The 23,696-nt window shown below is 41.3% G+C and overlaps 1 protein-coding gene across 2 annotated transcripts; it reads right to left on the bottom strand.

Moving 5' to 3' along the window:
• Positions 1-17,294: 17,294 nt before the first annotated feature.
• Positions 17,295-22,851, bottom strand: Ctla4 (cytotoxic T-lymphocyte associated protein 4). Of its 2 annotated transcripts, XM_041659570.1 has the most exons (4): positions 22,743-22,851; positions 19,360-19,707; positions 18,717-18,826; positions 17,295-17,399 (listed from the first exon to the last, which is right to left on the bottom strand). In XM_041659570.1, exons 1-4 carry the CDS (start codon positions 22,849-22,851, stop codon positions 17,295-17,297), a joined length of 672 nt encoding a protein of 223 aa, XP_041515504.1. The 2 variants fall into 2 exon arrangements, with proteins under 2 accessions (XP_041515504.1, XP_041515505.1); XM_041659571.1 differs by lacking the exon at positions 18,717-18,826 and having other exon boundaries at positions 17,332-17,399.
• Between the last annotated feature and the right edge of the window lie 845 nt (positions 22,852-23,696).

Here is a 23,696-nt window from a genome sequence, read left to right as displayed (position 1 = left end):
CTTCCCCTCTACTCTCCCAGACTAGCATTTGAAATCAGAAAGACTGCAAGAGTTATAATAGCTGTAGCTTTGCGGCAAGAAGGCTATCCATACCACCTAAGAGTGGTCATTAATACTAGCAAAATTTTTATGAAATAGTGGGAGATATTTCAGCAACTAACTAACTATAGAATCAAGTTTCTTCCTGTTCAAAATGGCAGTCACCATGTTGAATGCGGCTCCCATAAGTTCTAAACAGGTGCTTCCCACGGGTCCCCATAGATCATTCATTGCTGAGAAATGCTAGATAGTATAGTTTTAGTGCCGTCTGTACCTCTGCTATTCATGATCCTGGAACCAGAGCAACTCACTCCTGAGCTTGGAACTTGGAATAGACAGAATCCTATGGGATTGTAGATACTAACTGAGAATTCCCTTGCTCACTCTCTCCTCTGAAGGAATCCTGTGGCCCTGGGCAGCAGAGAGATGGACCGTGGGAGACAAGAAAGCAATTTCATGCAACATGACCCAGTAGTCAGTGACGGTTCAAACTTTAGGAGGAGGCAGGGAAGTTTCTTGGCTCACAGACTTGCACTACAGGAACCTGGAGCATTAAGCACACAGGGTTGTTCCCTCGAGGAAAGGAATTCAAAATCAGTTTTCCACCCAGAAGGCTGGAGTGGATATGCATTCTAGCTGGTAACTTTTGCACAATCTGTGTGGCCAAAGACTTTCCGGCCCCACACCCTCCTCCAGACCCATTCATGCAAACATGTCTTTCTGAGTCAACTAGAGAACCTATCTTTATGGAAGGTGTTATTTGTGCTTTATGAAGAGTTTCAATGTATTCGCATCTGATCTGTATTTAGTTTACTTTGTTCCCGAAGAGACTTAAGTGTGCTTTGTGGTACACATGGAATCAGTTCATTATTCCAAGAATACTATTCATCAGATTGCACTGCATTTAAACATGCCTAAGCAACTCAGGGTCAGACCCCGAAGTCTGAACCAACACTGTCTACTGACTTGTACACCAACTGCCTTGTCTCCTGAGGCTAAAGGTCAAGGTTGTAGAGACCCCACACATCTCACTAGCCTAGTTTCAGTTCCCTTCCTCCTTGTAAAATTCTATGTCATGTTTTGTCTCCATCATTTTCAGTTCCAAACCTCTTATTACTTGAAAGCGTTTTGTAAACAAATGACAAGAATTTTCTAGGCAACTTTGTTAGCTTCAGGAAGAGAGACTATCGAGAATATTTGGGCAGCATGTTCTTGTTAAGCATGATGAAAGAATTTTTGCAATAGTTCTGTCCCAGGTAATATGAGGCTAAGACAGAAATACAAAGCACACAGTTGACCTTGTGGAGCCTGTAATAATTACCGGGCCTCTCTAATGTACTAATGTACTCTACCATATTCCAAGAAAGATGGTAGCAATAAGTAGATATGACTAAATTCCTATTTAATCAACCATGGCCCAGAAAAAAAAAGCATTAAGTATCTCTGATTGTAGGTAGATGTTTAAATGAAGAAAATCATCAATCATAAGGAGCCATCGAACTCCATATGTGCTGTTGAATGGGCGGCATTTCTCCACGTTTTCAGTCTAAAGCCCTTTTGTGTATTTGTGATGAGTGGAACAAACTAAGACCACATTTCTTTTTTTAAAACGAACGTCTGCATCTGTACCTCATTAAATGGCAACATGCGATTCTTCAGTCTGGGTACTATTGCTAGAGTTGTCTGTATATTTAGCAACCTGAATGGTTCTCTCTCCGCTAGACAACATGTTTATTCATGCAGTAATAGCTGTTCTCTGAAGTTTGTTTTTGAGATAGACATAATGTCTAGAAGGAAAGAAAACACCCATAAAAAAGTTAGTAAACACCCTAACGCTTTTTGGCCTCTATACAAATAAACACACCATACTCCTCAGAATACAGAAGACTTCAAGATTCAGGAGTGTTGTGAAATTGACTCAATCCACATTGTTCAATCATTAATAGGCCTCCAGTAGATACTTATTTTCTGACAGCGAAGGTAGACCTAAGGCTTTGCTTATTTACAATGCTAAAAATGGGTAACATCTTCCCACTTAAAAAATAAAATTTTCTTTATAATTTTCAAATATGATTTTGGTAGAAGGCCTTCTGATTTAACTATTGTATGGAGAATCTGAGATTTAAAGAGCTGTGTATAAATAACTGGAAAGAATTTCTGTGAAATATTTTATCAAAGATGAAGACAGAATTTTCGGATGAATTTATTAAGCTCCAGCACATGGAACCTAAATGGATAATCCTGGGTAAATAGATCTCAACTGTATTATTTCTTGTCCCTTCAAACTTTTGTGTTGAATGATCCCACAATGATAATATCTGTGCCTCTAAAAAATACCATGATGACCAAGTTTGCTAAAGAAGTAACATGAAGCAAATATGAGCAATGAGTGGAGCTGTTTGCCAGTCACATTAGAATTCAGCAGATGAAACAGAAAGAGAGCTCTTGAGAAATGGCTGGTCATGGGCGCAGCACCTCCTGACAGCTCTTGCTGGTGAAACCCTCCCGTTTTGCTGAGAAGGTCCCATGTGTTGGGTTTTCACAGATGTAGAAATATGGACTCAGCAGTTTGCAAAGCCAATTGGTAGTTTCAGTCATGTCACTTACAAGAAGAATATGATCACCAATTCAGAAATGAATTGTGTTCCTTTCCTCTCTCGATTAGCAAACCTCACGCAGACCTATTCTGACTGTTCCAAATGTGTGGTCTCTAGTCTTGTTTGTTGTGGAGTTTATATACTCAGTTCTTTCCAGAGACCAAATATCTGAGGTTTGGGGGGAACAAGGAGAAAAGAGTATCTACTGCATCAAATAACTTGCCTTTTATTTAATGACAAAGGTTACTTTTCTACAAGAAAGAATTCTAAATACAGACTGGGTTAAATAAAACTCTCATTTCAAAACTTGCAAAAAATGATGATATTAACATTTGTGTTCCTTATGAAATATATCACAAAGATAATATCACAGCAAAATGAAGCTGAAAACAGGTTGTTAGAAAAAATATGATGTAAGTTAAAGGGTCAAATATAACTCTGTTTTCTAAGTTAATTAGCATTTTAAACCTTGACTTTCTCGTCTATATAAGTCATGTCAGTCTAGCTGTATGCACTTCTTTGGGCAGTTTTGATATTTAAAGGAATTTGACCGTTGCATTTCAGCAATGTTCATGGAAATATTTTGAAAGCACAAACGTGTCCTTCAAATAAAAGGTCGTAAGAACACTCTATCCCAAAGATATCAACTGCCTTGTACAAAGTTCAGCTAGCTAATGATGACTAAGACTCGAACTCTAGATTCCAGGATCTTGTTGTTCCCTGTATAAATTTCTTCTGGGAATCCACTATGACACCAAAATGGGCATTTCAGAAGGCATGCTCTCTCTGCTCCAGAAATAAATTCATGCACCCAAGCATTATTACCTGGTAGCAACTGAAAGTGGCTTAACATATTCATATGGTCATCCTCTAGTTAAAATTACTGACTATTCTTCTCTGGACTCAACTCTGGGAAACATGTGCTTAGATACAGACATAGATTGTCCTACTGAATGGCACAGGCTTCCTTTCCAAACTGTTGACCAACTGGATATGTTAGGAGGTAGAAGCAGATCGGACCTCTGATATCAATGCCCTTCCCTCTCTTCAGAATTGCTTTTCATGCTTATCTCAAATCCATTCAATGCTCATCGTATTCAATCAGGCAGGCTTTTCCTCTCCACTAAACACCTACTCTGTGCTAGTCACTCTGTTGCCATTCAGTGGCCAAGCTATCTTAGTGGACCAAAAAGAATGAAAATATCAGTGGAGACTCACTGGGGTCAGAGAAAGGCAACAGATGACTGTGGAGTGCCCTGCTCCAGATAGGACATTCAGGTCACCACCACCCCAAAGCCTCAAATAACACCCTGAAGAAAAAGATTGTAAGAGACAGAGGTTGGGAATGAGTGCTATGAAATAGTGTTTCCTGAACATGACAGCTAATAGATTTATGACCTCATTGTGCTATGGTTATCTGCTCACCATCTGTACAAGATGTACTTCTCCATTCCACTACTCATGGGGCAGAAGAGAGGAACTTTACAAGGCCTATGGGAAGATTCTGGGGAATTGATGGTACTAACGGGCATCATTTCTTCAATGCCAATGATAAGTTATTCATATTACCATAAATAATCCAGAGCTCATACTCATATAAGCAACCAAATGTAGGCACAGTAAGTTAAAAAGTGGAAGATGAGGGAGAAGAGAGAAGGATAAGAAGAAGGAGAAATAGAAGAAAGAGTAGGAAGGAGCTTATTAAGAAGAAGGGTTCAATCAGGAGAAAGAAGTGGATAAATGCTCACAGAGTGGCATGTGAAAACTGCCCAAATTGGTATATTAATAAATAAAATTGTTAAAGAAAAGTTAAAATTAAAATGAGCATATTGAAAAGAAAATGTTTTCAAGACACTTCACCAGTACCAGTTACAGACCCATTAGCAACATGTAAATTCCTGCCGGTTATAATTCGTGTCTAGGATTACATGGATGATTAACCAAAGTGTGATTTGTTCCAAGCTTAATGTGCTGGTGTTGGGTCCTCAACTTAAGAGTACTGAAAGGCAATGGAAGTTCTAAGAAGAAAGTGAGCAGATCACTGAAGACATCACTCTCCTGAAGGAGTCAATGGCCATCTTTCATGATTGGTTCAACACCACAGGGGCAAATTGAAATCATTCCAAGTATAATGCCTGTTGCAGCAGGTTCCCTTTCCATGTAATGCCGTATACTGTATTATAAAACAGCATGAGGCCCTTACCATGGCATCCCGTGCTTGGACATTTTAGACTCCAATATTGTGAGTGAATAAATTACTTAAAGAACTTAGACATTTAACAAAGTTATTTCCAAGACATGGGAACTTAGAATCTCTGTTGATATGCATGATGAATGCTCCTTAATCTCACCTCATCTCTTAAAGAGAAGGAGAGGAGAATGTAAGAAATGGACTTTTTGGCACACCATCTTCGAACTCAACTCATACTTCAGATTTCTGTCTCTTGAGCTCACACCTTTTAAGTTACTGAGACAAACAAAAGTCCAGTGTGCAAATCTGGTGTGAATGATGACAAGACTTGCCAGGGAATTGCCTTCCTCTGCCTACAGATCACACCCTGCTTATGTCCCCTGCCCCTGCAGATTTGCTCAAAGGGAGCAATGTTAAGCATCATATTCACCCCTGGGTCTTAGATCGGTGCACTTACATATTGTTCAACAATTATCACCCACAATCTCTGTGATTTGTTTTCCCTTTCAAAGCGCACTTCTCTGCCCTTGTTCTTAGTGTAAATTTGCCGTGTTTATAACTGAAAACCTCCATAGATTCACAAGGTCTCTCCAAATGCTAATAATAGCCAGCTGACAAACTCCTTAAAACTAGAGAGAGTTCAGAGGCATAAAAGGATATGCCCAAATTTATGTGATATACCAGATAGGTGATCATGTGATCACTGCCAAATGCAATCTCTTGTGACTCACCCAAAGACACTTGAATAAAATAATTTCTAACAAAGGGAATCAGTGGATTCTGAGACCCTCAGCAACAAGCAGTAGCAGAATTCCTTACTTTTAATGAAGCTGGAGAAGGAAAAATTAGAGCCAATGACAGCAAAGGGGAAAATCACCTAGACCATATTCCTGGCCAAGAAAGGGCATAGTGCTTCCCCAGATGCTGAATCAAAGCAGATAAAAACAGAGAAAGGGCCCCATCACTCTGTCTTCTCACTCTTCCATCTCCTGCTGGGGCTTCCAGAGTCAGCTGACAGAGGACAGACAGGTGACACCATTCATTTCAATCAGTTTTCCAGGAACAGAACAGAGCCTGGGGAGATTGGAAGAGCAAAAGGAGGACAATCAGAAATCTCAGGCAACTCAGTTGCCCAAGTTTAACAGGCATCCCCATTTTAACCAGCATGGAACTTGTTTGCCTAACAACTCTCTATTGAAAGAAATGAGGTGAAGGTTAAAAAAAGGAAGACAAGCAGAAGAGTAGTAGAACTGTCTCGGTCTCCTACCATAGCTAATGTACCATGAGGTGGTCATAAAGAAATAAAATAGACTATAACACTTAACTTATAGTAGCTAACCCATGCCAACTCATCCTAAGCTTTTTAAGTAGCCTAATATTTAATACACAGACTCATTTTATATATGAGAAAACTGGGGCATGGAACACTGAGCAAGACAATCCCACACTCACTGTAGAGACCAGCTCAAACCAAACTCCTCACAGCCTCTGCAGAGTGGAAGGAGCTCACTATGTTTTGGGGAAATGATATAAATGCACATAAAGTGTGGGAGTGAAGCAACAACAAATTATGTTATTATAGGACAACTTAAGACTGTGTCCAAGGGTGGGGAGTTCACTGTTGCTGGAGCAACTGGGCAAGAGACCAGCCATGCCTACTAAATAGTACCTAATCCAAGAATGGCTCACCCTTCTGCCAAGCTGCTAGAAGAGAGCCAAGAGTGGAAACTAGGGACCCTGGCTCTCCAAACAAGGATAACTAGTCCCCCTGCCTTTCACAACTAACTCTCTTTGAAGCTTCACAGGTATGATCCCAGATACTTCACCTAACCATATATGGCAGAATCATCTTAGTCAGCCCCCTTCCTTCAGCTCTGGGCCATTATAAACTCCTTGACAAATAAAGCAATGGTTCTCTGGCTACTTTCTAGATTCTATGGGAAGATCAGTGACCAGTAATTCTCAAGGAACTAAGCACAAACTTGGAAATCCATGACCGGAAAACATCCAAATGATAGAGTATGTACATGGAAAGTTAGCTTTATCCATTGTACCTTTATGCTTATTATATTCACTCTTGATATAATTTAGAATCCAGGGTTGATATAGCTTACAAATGTGCAGCACTTAATAATAGGACTAACAGATTTCTTTTTATTGCAAATCCAAGGCAAGTAATGATGTTTACATCATAGATAGATAGATAGATAGATAGATAGATAGATAGATGATATATACCTTATATATTATATAGAAGAAACTAGACAGTACATTTGGTTGTATGGTTTAAAGTTTGGTTCCTGTTATTTCTTCAAACAGAAAAACCAGTCTTGGTCTAATTTAATATCAAAAAATTTCCACAGGTGAAATACTATATAGATTAGTAGATAAAAGTTTGCCACATATTTTCCAATTCATGACTTAAAATTCTGTTACTACCACATATGTTTTTATTAAATTTTTCCAATGACTATTTTGTTTCCAGAGAGCATGATTATAAAATAATTGTCTCAGTTTCACTGTGCAAAGCAAACATCTAATTTAAAACAGTTCGCAAGCTGAGCAGCCAAGTTAGGCAGAAGTAATTCAGTTGCTATTGAACAAAGGTAATGTTGGGAAAAGTTATCAAACATCAGAGTGATCATGACTAGTCTGAGTTGAGTGTATGTAATGAACTGCAGACGATGGACACTTCTGAGAGTAGTGCAGACATGCTATATCTTCACGTGTTCAATGTTCATTCAGCAGCAGCCTTGGTGTCCTGATATCTAAGCTTATGTCAGTGTGCACTACCAAGCACAGAATTTAAAAAAAAAAGAGCCCAGACTGACTTGAATCCAAATATAACTTTGAAATGTTGGGCAAATTATTTGGCAAAAATAGAAACACTCTCTTACTGACTTATAGATTTTCATAAGCAGGAATGGAGATTCTCTTGTTGCCCACAGTGAGAATAATCTAGATACAAAAACAGAGCTGGAAGAAGTGCTAGCTGCAAGAGAGCACCCAAAAGTTAATAAGACTCTGTAGCAATTACAAAGGGAGTAACAGCGGGGCGGTGGTGGGGCACGCCTTTAATCCCAGCACTCGGGAGGCAGAGGCAGGCGGATCTCTGTGAGTTCGAGACCAGCCTGGTCTACAAGAGCTAGTTCCAGGACAGGCTCCAAAACCACAGAGAAACCCTGTCTCGAAAAACCAAAAAAAAAAAAAGGGAGTAACAGACATTTGTGCAGGGTCTTTAGTAAGACAGGAAGCATAAAAATCCCAGCAGGTATCATTGTTGTTTTGAGTGCCAACTGAGATTGTTATCCATGGTTCCCCACAGTTGTGTATGGAGACATTTTTGGGGCATGGCTAAGATTAATGGCCCAGTGATCTGTGCTAAATCCAGTCTCAATCAAGTACTTCTATGCTAAATTCCCAGAAGACTATAGTTCCCCGGTTTATGGAGCTCAGTTCAGATCCTGCTTTCTGAGTCTCTATGTGTCATCAAGAATCAATCATCTCTGATTTGGGGGTATTTTTCACCAATTCCTGCTATGACAGCTACCCACCGAGTTCATGCTGTACCAACAGAGTTGTAGGCCGAATGAAGGCTAAACCTCAAGTCTCAGATGCATTCCAGGTGAGCATTGTATCTCATTAAAAACAAGAATTTCAACCAAATACACTTCCAAATCACTCTCCCCTCTCCAGACTCCACCCCATCCCTTCTCTTACCCATCAGTTAGTGAGGATCCAGAAGGCCTGTCCCAAGCTAGTCTCCAACATGACAGAATCTAGGACCTTCTGCATGACTCTGAATTCAAGTCTGGCATATATAGAAATACTATGCCAAACTTCCCTTCCATCACATGTTCTGTGTGGCACTCAGGTTGAAGACTCCAGGAAATCCATGCTGTCATGTGACATCCCTTCAACACAGCCATCATGCCATGTTTAAACCGTGTCTTCTCAAGCATGGGTTGTGAACACTCAAGCTGGCACATATGTGGTACCTGCCACTCAGCTTGGTCCAGGCAAAAGTATTCAGCAGCTCTGGTGGTTGTAGCTTCATTTTTGTTTATGTTATTACCTTTCCTTTCTTCTGCACAATACTTGATAGTTGTTCTTATTGTATACAATTTTATGTTAGGATCAGAATATTCTTATTGATAAAAAGGGGGAGGTGCGGCTGGATTTCAATCCACTTAACAGATTACTTTTGGGGGAAGGAAGCCCTAGGGTGTGGTCTTGTCTGCCTAAGCCACAGCTTAAAAGCTGAGGGAAAGGGTCACGAGATCTCTCTTGCTCTCGTGCTCCCTTGGGTGGTCAGAGTGGAGCAGATGGTGGAGCAGAAGGCTTGCAATTGGTATTCTTCTCCCATGGGCAGAACAGCTGGATGAAGGCAGCTGGATCAGTGGCAGCATCTGATTTGTTCTGTATCTGTGAGTTTGCCTTTTTATTACACGACTTAATAAATTGGTTATTAGACTTTAGTGGGTTCTCACTCTATAATTCCTTTGTGATGTATCCCTCACTCTTCTCCCCATGGTCAGCTCTCACCCCTGTTCAGTGCCCACACATATCACATATACCCCAGTCTCCATCTTCTCGAATCCAGAGTGGAATCGATGCCTCCTTCACTCCAGGGTGAAACCATTGCCATCCATGTCCATTACACACAAGAAAGGTTTCCTAATTTGTCCTTAGTTACTTCCACAAATCCTGACAGGAATTATGACTGCATCTGGAACAACCCCTGATGTGGGAGGTCCTTCTGTATATGTGTTGCTTTTATTGGTTAATTAATAAAGAAGTTGCTTTTTTGGCCTGTGATAGGGCAGAGTATACTAGGCAGGAAAACTAAACTGAATGCTGGGAGGAACAAGGCAGAGTCAATGAGAAGCCATGTAGCTGCTGCTGGGAACAGAAACCTCCTCTGGAGCCCACCAAAACTTAGCTGGTAGTCCACGACCTCGTGGTGATGCACAGATTAATGGAAATGGGTTAGTTTAGCATATAAGAGCAAGCTAAAAATATGCTTAAGCTATTGGCCAAACAGTACTGCAAATAATATAGTTTCTGTGCGATTATTTCAGGACTGATCAGCCAGGAAAGCAGGGACAGCCTCATCCAACAAACCCCAGACCCACAGACCTGGACTCTGATATTGGCACCTCTCTGTCTCCCTGAAGGCCTACAGTGTTGAGCTCTGCTATGTAATTTTATTCACAGATTAATAGGGTACCTTGTTTACTATTTGGGGTCAAACTTTAGTCTTTTACTTTTTTGTCTCTGGAAGCTTTGTGACTGTTTTCCAGGATTTACCAGCTTTCCACTCCTCCTCTTCATGCCCCACACTCTCATTTTCTACTCCTGACTGATTATTGTTCTTTTATAGCCCTATTCCAAGGTTCACAGCCATACATGTGGGGTAACAGCCACTGACTTCCATTGGTTCTATTCCTATTATCTCAAGCCTGTTTGGGGTAGATTATTATCTCATTTTCAGGAAACATGCTACAGGTCATATAAGAATGAGATATCACACTTTGAACTAATAACTACTTCCTCACCTGTGAGTCCCAGTGTGAGAAGCTCTTCTCTTCATCCACCAGGGAATTGGGAATGCTGGTGCCAAGGCTGAGGGCTGCAGCCGGACACTCATCTTTGAATGCCATCAATCTCCTGTTTTCCTCTGCCACTAGTCACAGTCTGGGGATAGCCTTACCACAAACTCCTTCAGAAAACTTTTAAAAGTGTTTGTACTCTAGGAGTTGCTCCAATAACAGCTTGTAACACCCTCAACACATGCATAGCTTCTCCAGCACATCAATCTTTTCCACGTTCTTTTCCCTGTTTGCAGGGACCACCAGAACTCAGATGTGGTCATGCTGCCTCCAGAGTTGAACACCAATAGTCTTCCTGCCATAGGCACTGAATGTCTGTTTCACTGTAGGCAAAACCTAAAACCTCTGTCAACCTGTTTCCTCATCTGAAAACAAACTGAGGGCAGCAACTCATTTATGGGATATTGTGGGAGTTAGTCAAGCTAGTGTGTGACTCTTTATGTAGCACGGCAGCTTCTATCCTCTCAGTGGTGTTAATATTGTCTATTTGACAAGCTCTAGAGTCCCCTAGTAAACAGACCTATGTGCACGCACTACAGTCTGCGTGTGTATTTAGGACAGAGGATGGCTTGTGGGAACTGGTTCCTCCCACATTGTAGGTCACAGATATTGAACTCAGGTCATCAGACTTAGTGGCAAGCGCCTTTATCCGGTGAGCCGTCTTACTGGCCCACTAGTCTTAATTCACAAAAGCTTCCCATCATTAATGTCTACCAGTGGTTAAAATGGCTTCAGAATGCCAGGGGCAAAAAGGATGCTCCCAGGACATAGACTAAGTTTCAGTTGTCAGCATTTTGACACAGTGAAGAAAATCAACGAATTTTGAAGGTGGTGTGGATTCAAACAGTTTCAAGGTGAAACAAGAAGAAAAAGGAAAAGGAAAGGGGGTGTCCATAAGCAACAATTTAAGAGGCTTTTTAGAACTTTAAATTCTAAAATACATTTCATACAGTTCTTCTCAGAGAGAACTTCCTCTTTTTTTTCAATACATGATTTCACTTTGTGTGAATTCAAAATCATATTATGTTTTTGAAACACTGTTGTTTGCCATGGTAACTTGTGTGTGTGTGTGTGCACGCTAAATCACTCTGTGACTGCCAGCAGGATATAGAGGCTCTCTCAGACTTCCCCAGGCTTTGCTGACAGGGTGTATCCCAATGGTATGTTTTATGTTTTCCCAGAAGCAGTCCTCTGCAAAATTGCTAAGGATGCACTGATCTCTTTTGCTAGAAGTGGGAAAGACTAAGGGAGAGATGGGAAAGATGGAAACAACCCAATGATGGTGACTTAATAAAGGCTTTTATAGCTTAATGTGGTGAGACACCATGACCAAAAAGCAAGTTGGGGGGGAAAGGGCTTATTTGGCTTATACTTCAGCTTTGCTGCTTACCACTGAAGGAATTCAGGACAGTATGTCAAACAGGGCAGGATTCTGGAGGCAGGAGTTGATGCAGAGTCCATGGAGAGGAGATGTTTACTGGCTTGTTCCCCACGGTTTGCTCAGCCAACCTTCTTATAGAACCCAGGACCAATACCCAAGGATGGCACCACTTACCACAGATGCCTCCCCACAATTGATCACTAAATGAGAAATTGCCTTAAATGGAGGCATTTCCTCAACTGAGGCTTCTTCCTCTGTGAAACTGACACACAGTACCAGCCAGTGCAGTCAGTGACGACCAACATTTCATTTATCCAGAGGTTTCTGCCTAGCACTTGGGAGACTGGGGAAGCAGATTGCCCAGAGCAGCCTTTGTGCCACTGTTGGCTCTCCAGAAGCAACTGACAAGGGCAGCCCTTAGGAAGAAAGGCTCAGAGCAGAATTCAGCGCACATCCTTGATGTGTAAACCTAGAGAGCCAACTTCCCAGCCTGGTTCAAAGCTGCCTCACACTGTGACTTTGGAGAACTTCCCTGGTTTCTCTGCTTATTTTCCTCTACAGGGTGAAGGTGACTTACAACACTGCCTCTAACTCTAGTCGCTTATGATGGGAGGATGCTGAGTGAGAGTTTCAGGTAGTGTGACTCAGAGACTCAGGGGAGTGTTTGAATGCCCTGGGCTTGGTCTCTGGTACATGTGAAGCTCGGGGTCTGAAGCACCCCATCTGCATTTTCCCCAAGTGCTGCAGATGACAACCACACAGTGAATGTAAGCGTATCTGTGACAGATGAACCCCAGAGACGGCAGGTTTCCAGGAAGGGCTAGTGTAAGACTTGGTGCAGTGTACACCAGAATGAGTTGACTTCTAAGAAAATGATTGAAAGATAATCTGTTGCCTCTGCTTTGGGACTGGTTACCTGACCAGTGACACAGTTTCTGTGTGTGCCCAGGAGTGGGAGCAAGAATCATGTTAGAATTACAGCAGTGACCACGGATTTCAGTTTGTGCTTGCCCAAAAACTTCAAGTGGGGGCTCTCAAGCATTCCTTTTATTACTACTGACACTAAAAGTATAAACTGTCCTAATGACAGCATCCTCAAAATGAAATATGGATCACAAAGGGGTATTGTTGTTGCTACTATAATGATGGTTTAAATTTTTGTGTTTGTGTAGTTTCATGACAGAATGTGACAACTAGCTACTAATGTCTATTATAGTCTATACCCAAGAAAACACAAAAGAAAAAGGGAACTTTTCCCTCTTTCATCAGTACACTGTCATACCTCTGGGCTCAATACAGGGAAGCTTATTTGAGCTCTGGGGGGAAAAGTGCACATATAGCAAAGCATGGTTTCTAAAGAGTCATGGCCACTAAGTACAAAAGAGAAGCATGGCCTTGGCAAAAACTCTCCAACAATCATTTTCTCTTGTATTTGTGTTTATTCTTCCAACATGATACCTTGGATTTGTAAGTTAACAGCATAATGATTTCAACATTTTGCAAGTCCAATCTCAGTAAAGCTTAAATTAAGTATGTCTCTAACACGGATATGGAAGAAGACTCTGCTTAAGTATGAAAATTTAGTTGACTTTTGCAGTCACCCATGGTTGGAGAAAGATAATAAAACTGAGAGTGTTCTCCCCATAAAATGATTGGAAGTGTGGCACAATGTAGAATATAGTGGGCAGGGTAACCAGCCAGAACTCACACTCCAGAATCTTAAAAGTTAAAGACAAAATGAATTCACCTACACAGGGTTTTGCTTATCACAGGGGAAGAGATTCGACTGGGGCTACCTAAGAAAACACAGACAGCTTTTTAGTAGAAGACAGTTAGCTGTCCTCTCCATAGTCCCCAGCTACCCAGCACCACTTGTTTGAGCATCTCTAGTAAGCCAAGAGCTGTGATGATGATGCCTATCACAGAGAATTTCCAAATCAAACAAAGGCATAAAATTCAGACACACTTGAAACGATTAGAGATGAAATCAAAGATATCTGTAAAACAGAAAGGGGGAGTTTGTGTGGGCATAAAGTGTCAGTTATCTGATGATGGGGGCAAAATCTGAGGTTGATCTTCACCAGATGTGGAAAGGGGGGGATTAAGATATTCCAAGAGAACTAGGAAGATGACTCAGTGCATAGAGCTTTGCCGTGTAAGTACAGGGGCCTGAGTTTGGACCGCTGAAAACAACGGGAAGCCAAATGTGGTAGCTCACATCTAGATTCTCGATGCTCCTATGAGAGGAGTCAGTGAGCTTGGCCCACAGTGTCACCAACAAAGATCCTGTCTCAAATAAGATAGAAAGCAAGAGACAATACCTGAGGCTGTCCTCTGACCTCCACACAGACACTGTTACACTCTACATGCACCCATCTGACACTCACATACCGTGTACACACATACACACAGATTTAAAAATATCTTTAGAGATGAAAATAGGAAACTAGAAATAGCTGAAATGAGGTTGTTATAATGGAAGAAATGAGCAGAGGGGTGTGCTCCAGAAAGAAGATGAAACCAGCTTTCCATCCCTGGAGTTCTGCCCTGCTCCCCTACCATCCAAGTTGATGTCTGAGTGTCTGGCCTTCCTGTGTGTGACAGACTAAGTTTCACTTAGAGGCGGAACTATGTAGGCTTCTTTAGTGCCTGTTCCCAGAGCTCTGTAGCTAGAAATGAAATGACAGCGTTGGTCCTCTGATTTGGGGACAAGGTCCCTCTCTGATTACTGTAGGTGAAGGGTTTATCCTCATATATAAAATAGGTTTGAGAAAACTTCCATCTGTCCGTGGCTATTTGGTCTTTGAGACTGTCGTTTTGTTTTGTTTTTTGTTTCTTTTCCAGACAGTGTTTCTCTGTGTAACAACCCTGGCTGTCCTGGAACTCACTCTGTAGATCACACTGGCCTTGAACTCACAGAGATCCACCTGCCTCTGTCTTCCAAGTGCTGGAATTAAAGTTAATAATATTGCCCGGCAGTATTATTAACTGTAGAGAAGAGAAATTTGTCTAGAGATATTTGGAACAGAAAGACATTTGCATATTTTGTGATGGATGCCAACAGAAGGAGAGCAGGGAGCAGGTCCTCATGTGGTTAGAGCAGCACCTAAGCAATAACCAGAACCCTGCATGGAAACACCTGTCAGTTTTACTTGGCAAACCCTTTTGAAATGCTGGCAGTGGTGCTGTCTCATTTGTTAGGACTTTGTGTGAAAGGGCAACAGTGAGCAAAGGAGGGAGAGGGAGAGGAGATGGGAGGATCAGGGATACCAGCCCAGTGCTGGTAAGAACAGGAAACACGGCTGAGCTTCTGGGAAATTTCCAAACTTGCGATCCGAAGATCCTGAGTCAGACAGACGAAGGTTGTGCACCTGAGTCAGGGTTTTCGGTGAGGGATGCAATGTTCCGGTGACAGGTGGTCCAAGACCACACAGAGATCAATGCACATGACAATAACAGGATGTAGAGGTCAAGAATGACAAACTTGAATTGAAACCAACCAGGCTAGTGATACACTTTGGTTAACCAAGAACCAGAGAGTCTTCTGTGGGTCCAAGTCTCAAGTGCCAATTACAACATGTCAGGCCATGATGGAACACGCTTTTAATCCCAGCACTTAGGAGGCATAGGCAGGTGGATCTCTGTGAATTCGAGGCCAGCTTGGTCTACAGAGCGAATTCCAGTTCAGGCTCCAAAGCTACAGAGAAATCCTGTCTAGACAAATAAATAAATAAATAAATAAAGCAACACAGAACAGGTTTATTTCCTTTACATTTGCAAAATAATCCATTTGTATGACACAGGAGAATGGGCCATTTACAATTAAGACTAATCAAAAAGACTGCAGGAGGAATGGCTAAGAGCACTGGAAGTTGTCATGGCAACAGGAATCTGAGTTGAGAAAATTGTGGGTAAGGAAGAGGAAGTGAAGAATCTGGGTAAAGATGGCTATGTCTATATTATATCCAAGGAGGAGAATTTGAAAGGAAATGGTAGATTCTTTCCAAGAATGGGTTTCAGGTAATGGGCAAGTATGTGGCTAACTCATGAAACATTATTTACCCCTTTTCACTTTCCTGGTTTGTTTCAGGAATTTTCAGCATCAGACACTCAGCTGTTGAATGAATCCATCAAACCAAGCCCTGCGGCTGGAGAACTGGCTCAGCATACTGCAGCAGCCCAGACTTTGGCTCCTAGGACCCACATCAGGTAGTTGACAGCCTCTTGAAACTCCAACTCTGGAGGGGTCCCACACCTCTGGCCTCCAGAGGTCTCCGCACACATACGTGCACACCCCCACACAAACACATAATTAAAACATTTTTCAAATCCAGACTCAAACATAACACTTAAACACAAGGATGATAAAGGCATAAAACAATCACCAAAAGTTTTATTTAATTAAAAATATTATACATGTTGTTGCATTTTCATGGAAAATATTGAGTTAAAAAACACCAACAGTGTTAATTTTCAGAAACTGTCATGGACCCAATTCTACCTCCTGCTGATTTCTTCTTTCTGTGATATTAACTTTGTGTCTGTGAGGAGTAGGGGCCACAATACCGGAGCTTCCTAGAAGATCAGACCTACAGGACTCCTGAGTAAGGCAGTTCCTTGAAAACAGTGTTCTGTCAGGTTCACACAGACACCACCAGCTTTGGTTTCCTTGCAAATCATTGAAGAAAACAAAATCAGAAACAAAAATAAATCAAAAAAAGAGAAAAAAAAAACAATGAGTGTAAAAACCCAGTGCTGAAGTCAACACCAGTTTAGTACGTCTGAGCACTGATCTTTAGCCTTGTCCAATTTCCAAGCCAGTTAACAAAGGACCTTGTGTCCTACCTAATGTATTAGTGTCCTGAACTTCCCAACATAACTTCCCCAGAACCCACTGTGGGAAGACACTAATATATAGTGTTTATATTCAAACCACCAGCAAATACATAACAGCACATGAAGCATCCATGTTCAATAGCAGTTAAAATACATGTTGGAACAAAGTAACCATTGGAATCACTGGCTATCACATAGCTCTGTGGATAAATTTTTAAATCTTCACATAACTATACATTCATCAAAAAATAACATCATGAAAAATTTAAAAATTATTTAAGTCATAAACATCTCACAGGTAAATACAAAGTGTGGACAATATAACCCCATCCTCTACCCCCTTCCTTTCTTTGGACTGTGCCATTCCCTAACATTTCCTTGACACCACATCATAATGCTACATCCTTAAGTTGCTTCCAAGTGATACTTCCAGAAATATCCCAATTCTCTCTTCTTGACCCTTAGCTTTAAATTGTAGTTTGCTTAATTTGAACTTTGCATCCAGCTTCATATTAAAGAGAGGCATGCTCTCCTTAAAATACACAAGTGAGTAAAAATAGCTGGACAGCAAAAGAAAGTTGAAACTGCCTCAGCTTTTAGAGGCTGAAGTACGGCCTTTCTTCTTCATAAATGGTCTGCTAGTGGATGGGAATAAAATAAGGCTGAAATTGCTTTTCACATTCTGGCTCTGTTGGGGGCATTTTCACATAGACCCCTGTTGTAAGTGGACTTCTTTTCCTTAGCTGCCAAAACACAGAAAGAAAGAGCAATTATTAGCAAAGCATACAGAAACCACTTTCAACCATAATAGGGCTCAGTAAATATTGGGTCCCTCGCAAGCAAAAACAAACATCCACAACAACATGCAGAATTATAGACTCTTGGAGATTTTCTCGATACAGCTATTCAATTCACCTTAGAGAAATAATTCTGCAATTCAAATCCAAAACAGAATCTGCAATTCAAATCCAGAATAGAAAGTAGGGGGAAAAAAGGGCTTTGAGACAACTTCACCAAGAACACTCAAAATGCCCAAGATAACTGACTAGATCTTGTCTGTCATAATCAATGTACTGTAAATGTTTAAAGGTAGCTTTGATATCCTGTTTTGAAACTTTATTTCTCATCTCCACTACTTTTATGCTTTTTCTTTGTCTGTATTAGTTCCCAGTTTCTATCATCTCAACTTCGACAACTGAATTCTAGTTAGCTAGCCTGGGTGGTAATTTAATAGCAAATGAAAAAGGAAGACAGCAACAGAACAGAGGCTCAATGAAAAGGTGTGTGTGTGTGTGTGTGTGTGTGTGTGTGTGTGTGTGTGTGTGTGTGTAAAACAGACCTGGAAGGAGAGCCAGAAAGAGACAAAGGTAGAGGAATAAGGAAAAATGGAGGGGTAGCAAGAAGAGGAAGTGGAGAGGGAGAACAAAGAGTGTTTGTTGTTTGTGATAAGGAAACCAGCCTCACACGGCAGTGGTTGAGAAGGACTACTAGAAACCCGGACTGGAGACTTGATTCCACACATCTCTATTTTCATTACTAATATAGTAAATAAAATCAGGATTTTCATTCACTGAACTAGGGAGTGATCAAGGCACCTTTGTAAGGAGATGTTAGGATAAGGATAGGTATTATACGAGCAGCTATGGTTTGAACAAAGACGGCACAAGAATGATACCAAGAGATGGTTTTCAGGGAAAAAATACTCAGGAGAAGGATAAAAGGCTATCCAGGTGGTTTTAACTAGCAGCAGCTGCCCAGAATAATTCTGTGTTTTAGGGTAGGACCATAGCCAAGATGGTGAGGACCAAAACAGTTGCCCCTTGTTGTTCAAACAGTTACTCAAACTGAAACCCTGCTCAGAAGCACACAACATTCACTGTCAAACATGTTCATGTACAGTATTAGTCATCCCGAAACCTCAAAGGCCAGTGCATGGGGTTCTAGTGTGTTCTTCCTGCTCTTTGTTTATTACTTCAACCCCACACCTCCATCACTTGGTCAGTAGGGTACAGCTAAAGGTGTCCCCATTAACTCCAGAGCAACATCAGTACTACACTCACCATTTTGCTCAAAGAAACAGCAGTGATCAGGAAACTGTAGAAAAACAATCCTGAACTAATCGCAGCAAGGATCCAAAGGAGGACGTCGGAATCTGGGCATGGTTCTGGATCTGCAACAGAAAGCAAAGAACAAACCTCTTGAGACAGTTTTCACTTCTGGGGCCCTACTTCCTTATGAGTGAAGAAAAGAAGAAGGAAGAAGAGAAGGATGGAGAAGAAAGAAAAAAGAAAGGAGAAAGGGAGGGAGGGAGGGAGGGAGGGAGGGAGGGAGGGAGGGAGGGAAACAGCTAGAGCATCCAAGTTTTGCTAGCCAATCCTAACTTGTACAGTAACCCACATGTAAGTCTGACTGATGTGTGACTTTCCCACAGTGTCATTACAAAGATAAGGACGCTTCAACATAGTTATAAAATAACAAGTGACCAAGCCTATCAGCAGCATAAAACATCTCCCCAAACACATTTTAACGCAATCAATTGTGTTTATGTAACTGCTCATCGTAAGCAAAACATCTAACTAGGGAATTCCAGCTACGAATCATATCCCACACTATGAAGAACCTCAAGCCAAGAAGCAGAACTATTCTGGTGTAAACACAGCAGCAATGCAACATTCATGTTCGTAGTGAATTGACTTTGCTCACCAATGACGTAAATCTGGGTCCCGTTGCCCATGCCCACAAAGTATGGTGGTGGGTACATGAGTTCCACCTTGCAGAAGTACAGTCCAGTGTCAGCAGCTCTCAGTCCTTGGATGGTGAGGTTCACTTTGCTTTCGTTGAAGGTACCACTACAGAAGGGGTCATCTAGGAAGCCCAACGTATTCTTCACTGTGAATGTCGTGGCACAGACCTCAGTCATCTGGCCATTTGTGTGCCGCAGCACTGTCACCCGGACCTCATCAGTGTTGTGTGATGATGTATATTCACATGGAAAGCTGGCGACACCATGGCTGCTGGCCAATACCACTGAAGGTTGGCTCACTTGTATGGCTGGCGTGGAAAAGTCAAAGGATTCATGGTCATCCATGGTTGGGAATACTAAGCCACACTTTATAACAGGGAAGGTTTATCTTGGATGACCTAAAAGATCGCCTCTCAACAAACTCATCACCCCCCTTACCTTTTGCCTCTCCATCCATCCACCCAACAACCCACCTCCCATCTTTTAGATGTCTTCAGTCACTCTCCAAGACTTCCTTACTGATAAATAGTTTCTTGAAGACAGTTGGCTCTGGCAAGGAGAGCCCTGATGTAGCAAATAGAAGACCTGGCTCTCATGAAATGTGTCATTTTGGCAAATCGTTCTTCCTCTCATTTTCTCTCACATGCAGTAAGAAAGGGAGGTAGAGTGCATGACAGTGCAGGGTCTTCCAGACCAGCATCCTGCAGTGATAATAGAACTATTCCATGCAGGGAGGATAGTGGATAGAAGGAGTTCTGGAGGTTGGGGTACAGAACCATGCTTTGTCCCATCCCTCAAAGTGAACCTCAAAATGGACTGCCCACTTATATAAGTATACCTTTGTCAACAAGAACAGTTGGACCTCAGCTCAGTGCACTGGTTTCCCTGTCCCTGCTCTCACAGTGGTAGCATGGCCTATGATGTTAGACGAGGAAGCCACAGAACCTAGAGCACCAGGTCATTTCCTCTCAGAGTTGAGGCAACCCTGCTGTTAACTTCTGTGGGCTTCCCCTGCCTCCCCACCACTTCTTCTTCCTTCCTTCTCTCCTTCACTTAACACTTTCCTGGTCCTTTGGGTTTTTGTTTTTTTCTCTTTCCTCTCTATATATTACAAAAGAAGGAAGTCCTCAGACAACACTATCTCTCTACACAAACATGCATTTGTCATTCATCATTTGAAATTAGTGGGTTTGCAGCTTGGTATTGGTAGTACACATCTGTAATCCCAGCATACAGGAGATGAAGGCCAACCTCAGCTAAACAATAAGACATTGTTTTAAAAATCAAATTACAACAGGCAGAAGGGTGGAGATATAGCTCAGTGTCAGAGTACACAAGGTTTTGGGTTCTACCCTTGGCACTCAATTAAAAAGTGGTTTTGTATCATATTATTTTTCATAACTAACCTGGCTGCTATTTGGTCAATATCACAAATTACACCCAAAACCTAAACTGATCAGTGTCATTGGCAGTTCACCAGCATCAACTGCAAAAACAAGACAATAATTAGCATTCAGTGTCTTCTGTATTACAATCTTGAATACTACTCCAAGCTTAGTTTCCAAGACTTAGTTTCCATTCCTGCTCATAAGTCAGTCTATTTTAGATACACTAGTTTCTCTTGCAAGCACCTGTACTGCAGAACATTTGTCTTCCAAAAAAAAAAAGAGCAATATTGCAGCAGCTGTTGCCATGGTTATTCCTTTCCTACAGCCTGGCTGGTGATATCAGGTGTCTGCCTGGTCTGCTTCTCTGCTACCACAGACAGTCTCTACACATCCTTTGTCCCATAGAAACCCCACTAGAGAGTTTAAGGAAGCTTTCTCCTACATTAAAGATTTGCAACCTATTCAGACAAGAAACTGTACACGACTATTGCTTCTTTGGTAGAAATTAAATCATCAAATATCATTTATGCATCAGTTTCACACAAACTACATAATTCCTTCATTTAAAGGATCTAGAAAGAGGAGGGGTGAGGATCTGGTACACATATGCATTTCAAGGTACATAACCAGCCTGGTATCAGCCTCTCAAGAGTTTTTATTTCATCTGAAAATCAGGGAGCTGCACTTAAAAATACATGTGTAGTTAATGCAACAATTAGGGATTTTATGAAGAAAAAATAAAATGAATCTTAGGACAACCAGACTGATGTTTGCTTCCCTCCCTTCCTTCCTTCCTTCCTCCTCCCTTCCTCCCTTGACTCCTTCTTCTTCTCCATTCCTTCCATCTTCTCTCCTTCCCCTCCTCCCTCCCTTCCTTGCTTCTCCCTTCCTTCTTTCTCCCTTGCTTCCCTCTTCCCTGTTTTCCTTCCTCTCCTTCTTTTCCCTTTTTTACTATCTTCCATTCCTTTCTTCTTTCAATTTCAAGCTATTTTATCTTTAAAATAATTAGCTAATTTATTTTTCTTTCATTTGTTTTTATTATTTCTTTTAGTTTTTGAGATTTTAATATAATTTCATTATTTCACCAAACCTTCCCATGTACCCCTCCTTCTTTTATTTCAAATTCATGGCCTCTTTTTTCATTGCTTGTTCTTACATGCATAGTCATAAAGGTATGCGTTCTTAAATGCAACCTACTCAGTCTGTATATATTATTTGCATTATGTGCTCAGGGGTGCCCATTTGGTATTGGATAGCTAGTTGGTGTGTTTTTCCCTGGGGAAGCCTCCTGCTCTCCATATTCCTTAGTTACCTGTAGTTATTTGTATAGAATTGAGGTTTCTTTCTCCATACACTTTAGAATATCTATTGGCTATCACTGTCTTTCCACCCCTTCTTCTGCAAAATCCCCTGAGCCTTAGGTGTGGTAACTTTAAGAACTAAGAGTGTCTCAAAAGCTTAAAGTGAACCAAGAAAGAATTCATATTTATTTAAATCCAGGTGAGTTTTTTTTTTGTTTTGCTTTGTTTTTGTTTGTTTGCTTTTTTTAAAAGGAGGAAAATCTTAAGGCTCCTCTGATACCAAGATCAAATATACTCAGGATTTCAGAAGCCCTTAAATTTCTTAGTTTTGCAGTATGTCCTCCTAATGTTACAAAAGTATCTGAACTTGTTCTCTCCCAAACCAGCTCTCATGGATTCATTAATTCTCAGATTTCATGGATTCTGGAATTCTGTCTGGAATCCCCCAGTCTGCTATTAGTGGTCTCTGCTTGTTTGCTGCTGCTAACTCCCCTTCACCTGTCTTTGGAACACAGAGCTGCTAAGCCGAAAGGTAGAGATTTGCCTTTCACTTATGGCTCTTCTTTAAATCACTGTCCTTAGCTGCTGAAAGAAATGAAACCCATGTAGGAAAATCACCTCCTCCACCTCCATGCTCCAGAAGTGTCCACTCACCTTTGGACAAAGTTGGGATGAAGAGAAAAGCAAGCAGGACTACAAAGGGCCAAGTCCTAGAAGCCAGCTGCAGTTGGACCTTGCTCCTCTCGACTCCAAGACGAGCCATGGCTTTATGGGAGCCGCGCTCAGGTCTTCAGGAAGCAGAGTGAAACCTTTCAGGATCCTGAGGCTTTGAAATGTGTTTGAACCCACACAGGTTCAAGGACTTTATATAGACAGCTTTGATCCCAGGTACGTGCTACATGTGTGTACCACACACACATGGCACATGAATAGAGAGCCTTTTTGTTTTGGTTTTACGAGAAAGGAAGCCGTGGGTTAAGCTGTTACGTCGTAAAGACGACCTCAACTACTCAAAGTAAAACTGAACAAAACAAGCAAATCCATGGATGGAAAATGTACTCAACTTGAAACTGAAGCTTCAAGTCAACCGAGGATCTGGATAGGTAGAGCCTTGGAGAGTAGAATTTCCTGTAGTACAAGGTACCCCTAAACCCAATCCCAGTTTTATCCACCTGTCTGTTCATCTTTAATCACCCAGTATTTTTTGACATCCCCATAACCAGCCCTTAGTCCAAGGACTGATGGTAGAATTTGGCTATGGAAGGCATCCATTTAAAAATGTGTTCTAGCTGTGAAGTTCTGACCTTCTTATTATAAGCCCCAGAGATGTGAAAAGAGTTTATTTTACCTAACTCCATTTTATTGAGAGAGAATGCCAAAAACCACAGAAATGAACGACACATATACACACGAAGCAGGGGAAACTGTCTCTGATTTTGACAATTGGGAAGGAATTTGGATATTCTTAAAGACTTCACAAAAGCAAAACAAAGTTATAGATAGCCCGGGAAAAGTCAATCCAAATGAAAAGGCATTCAAAACCTCCACAGGAGAATGAGTCTTTTTTAATAGTAAGACTTCTTTTTTCTTTCTTTTGTTTTATTTTTG

This window comes from Microtus oregoni, unplaced genomic scaffold (genome assembly GCF_018167655.1).
Source record: "Microtus oregoni isolate MIOR12 unplaced genomic scaffold, Mior012 000010F_ref0000083, whole genome shotgun sequence".
Lineage (NCBI taxonomy): Eukaryota > Metazoa > Chordata > Mammalia > Rodentia > Cricetidae > Microtus > Microtus oregoni.
Note: the sequence above shows the minus strand (reverse complement) of the source record. Positions and strands in the feature narration are given on the sequence as shown.

Coding starts and splice junctions, on each gene's coding strand:
- Ctla4 (XM_041659570.1), bottom strand. CDS start 22,851: ATGGCTCGTCTTGGAGTCGAGAGGAGCAAGGTCCAACTGCAGCTGGCT. Junction 19,708..22,742: donor CATCCCAACTTTGTCCAAAG/GTGAGTGGACAC, acceptor TTTCCACGCCAG/CCATACAAGTGAGCCAACCT. Junction 18,827..19,359: donor GACCCAGATTTACGTCATTG/GTGAGCAAAGTC, acceptor TTTCTGTTGCAG/ATCCAGAACCATGCCCAGAT.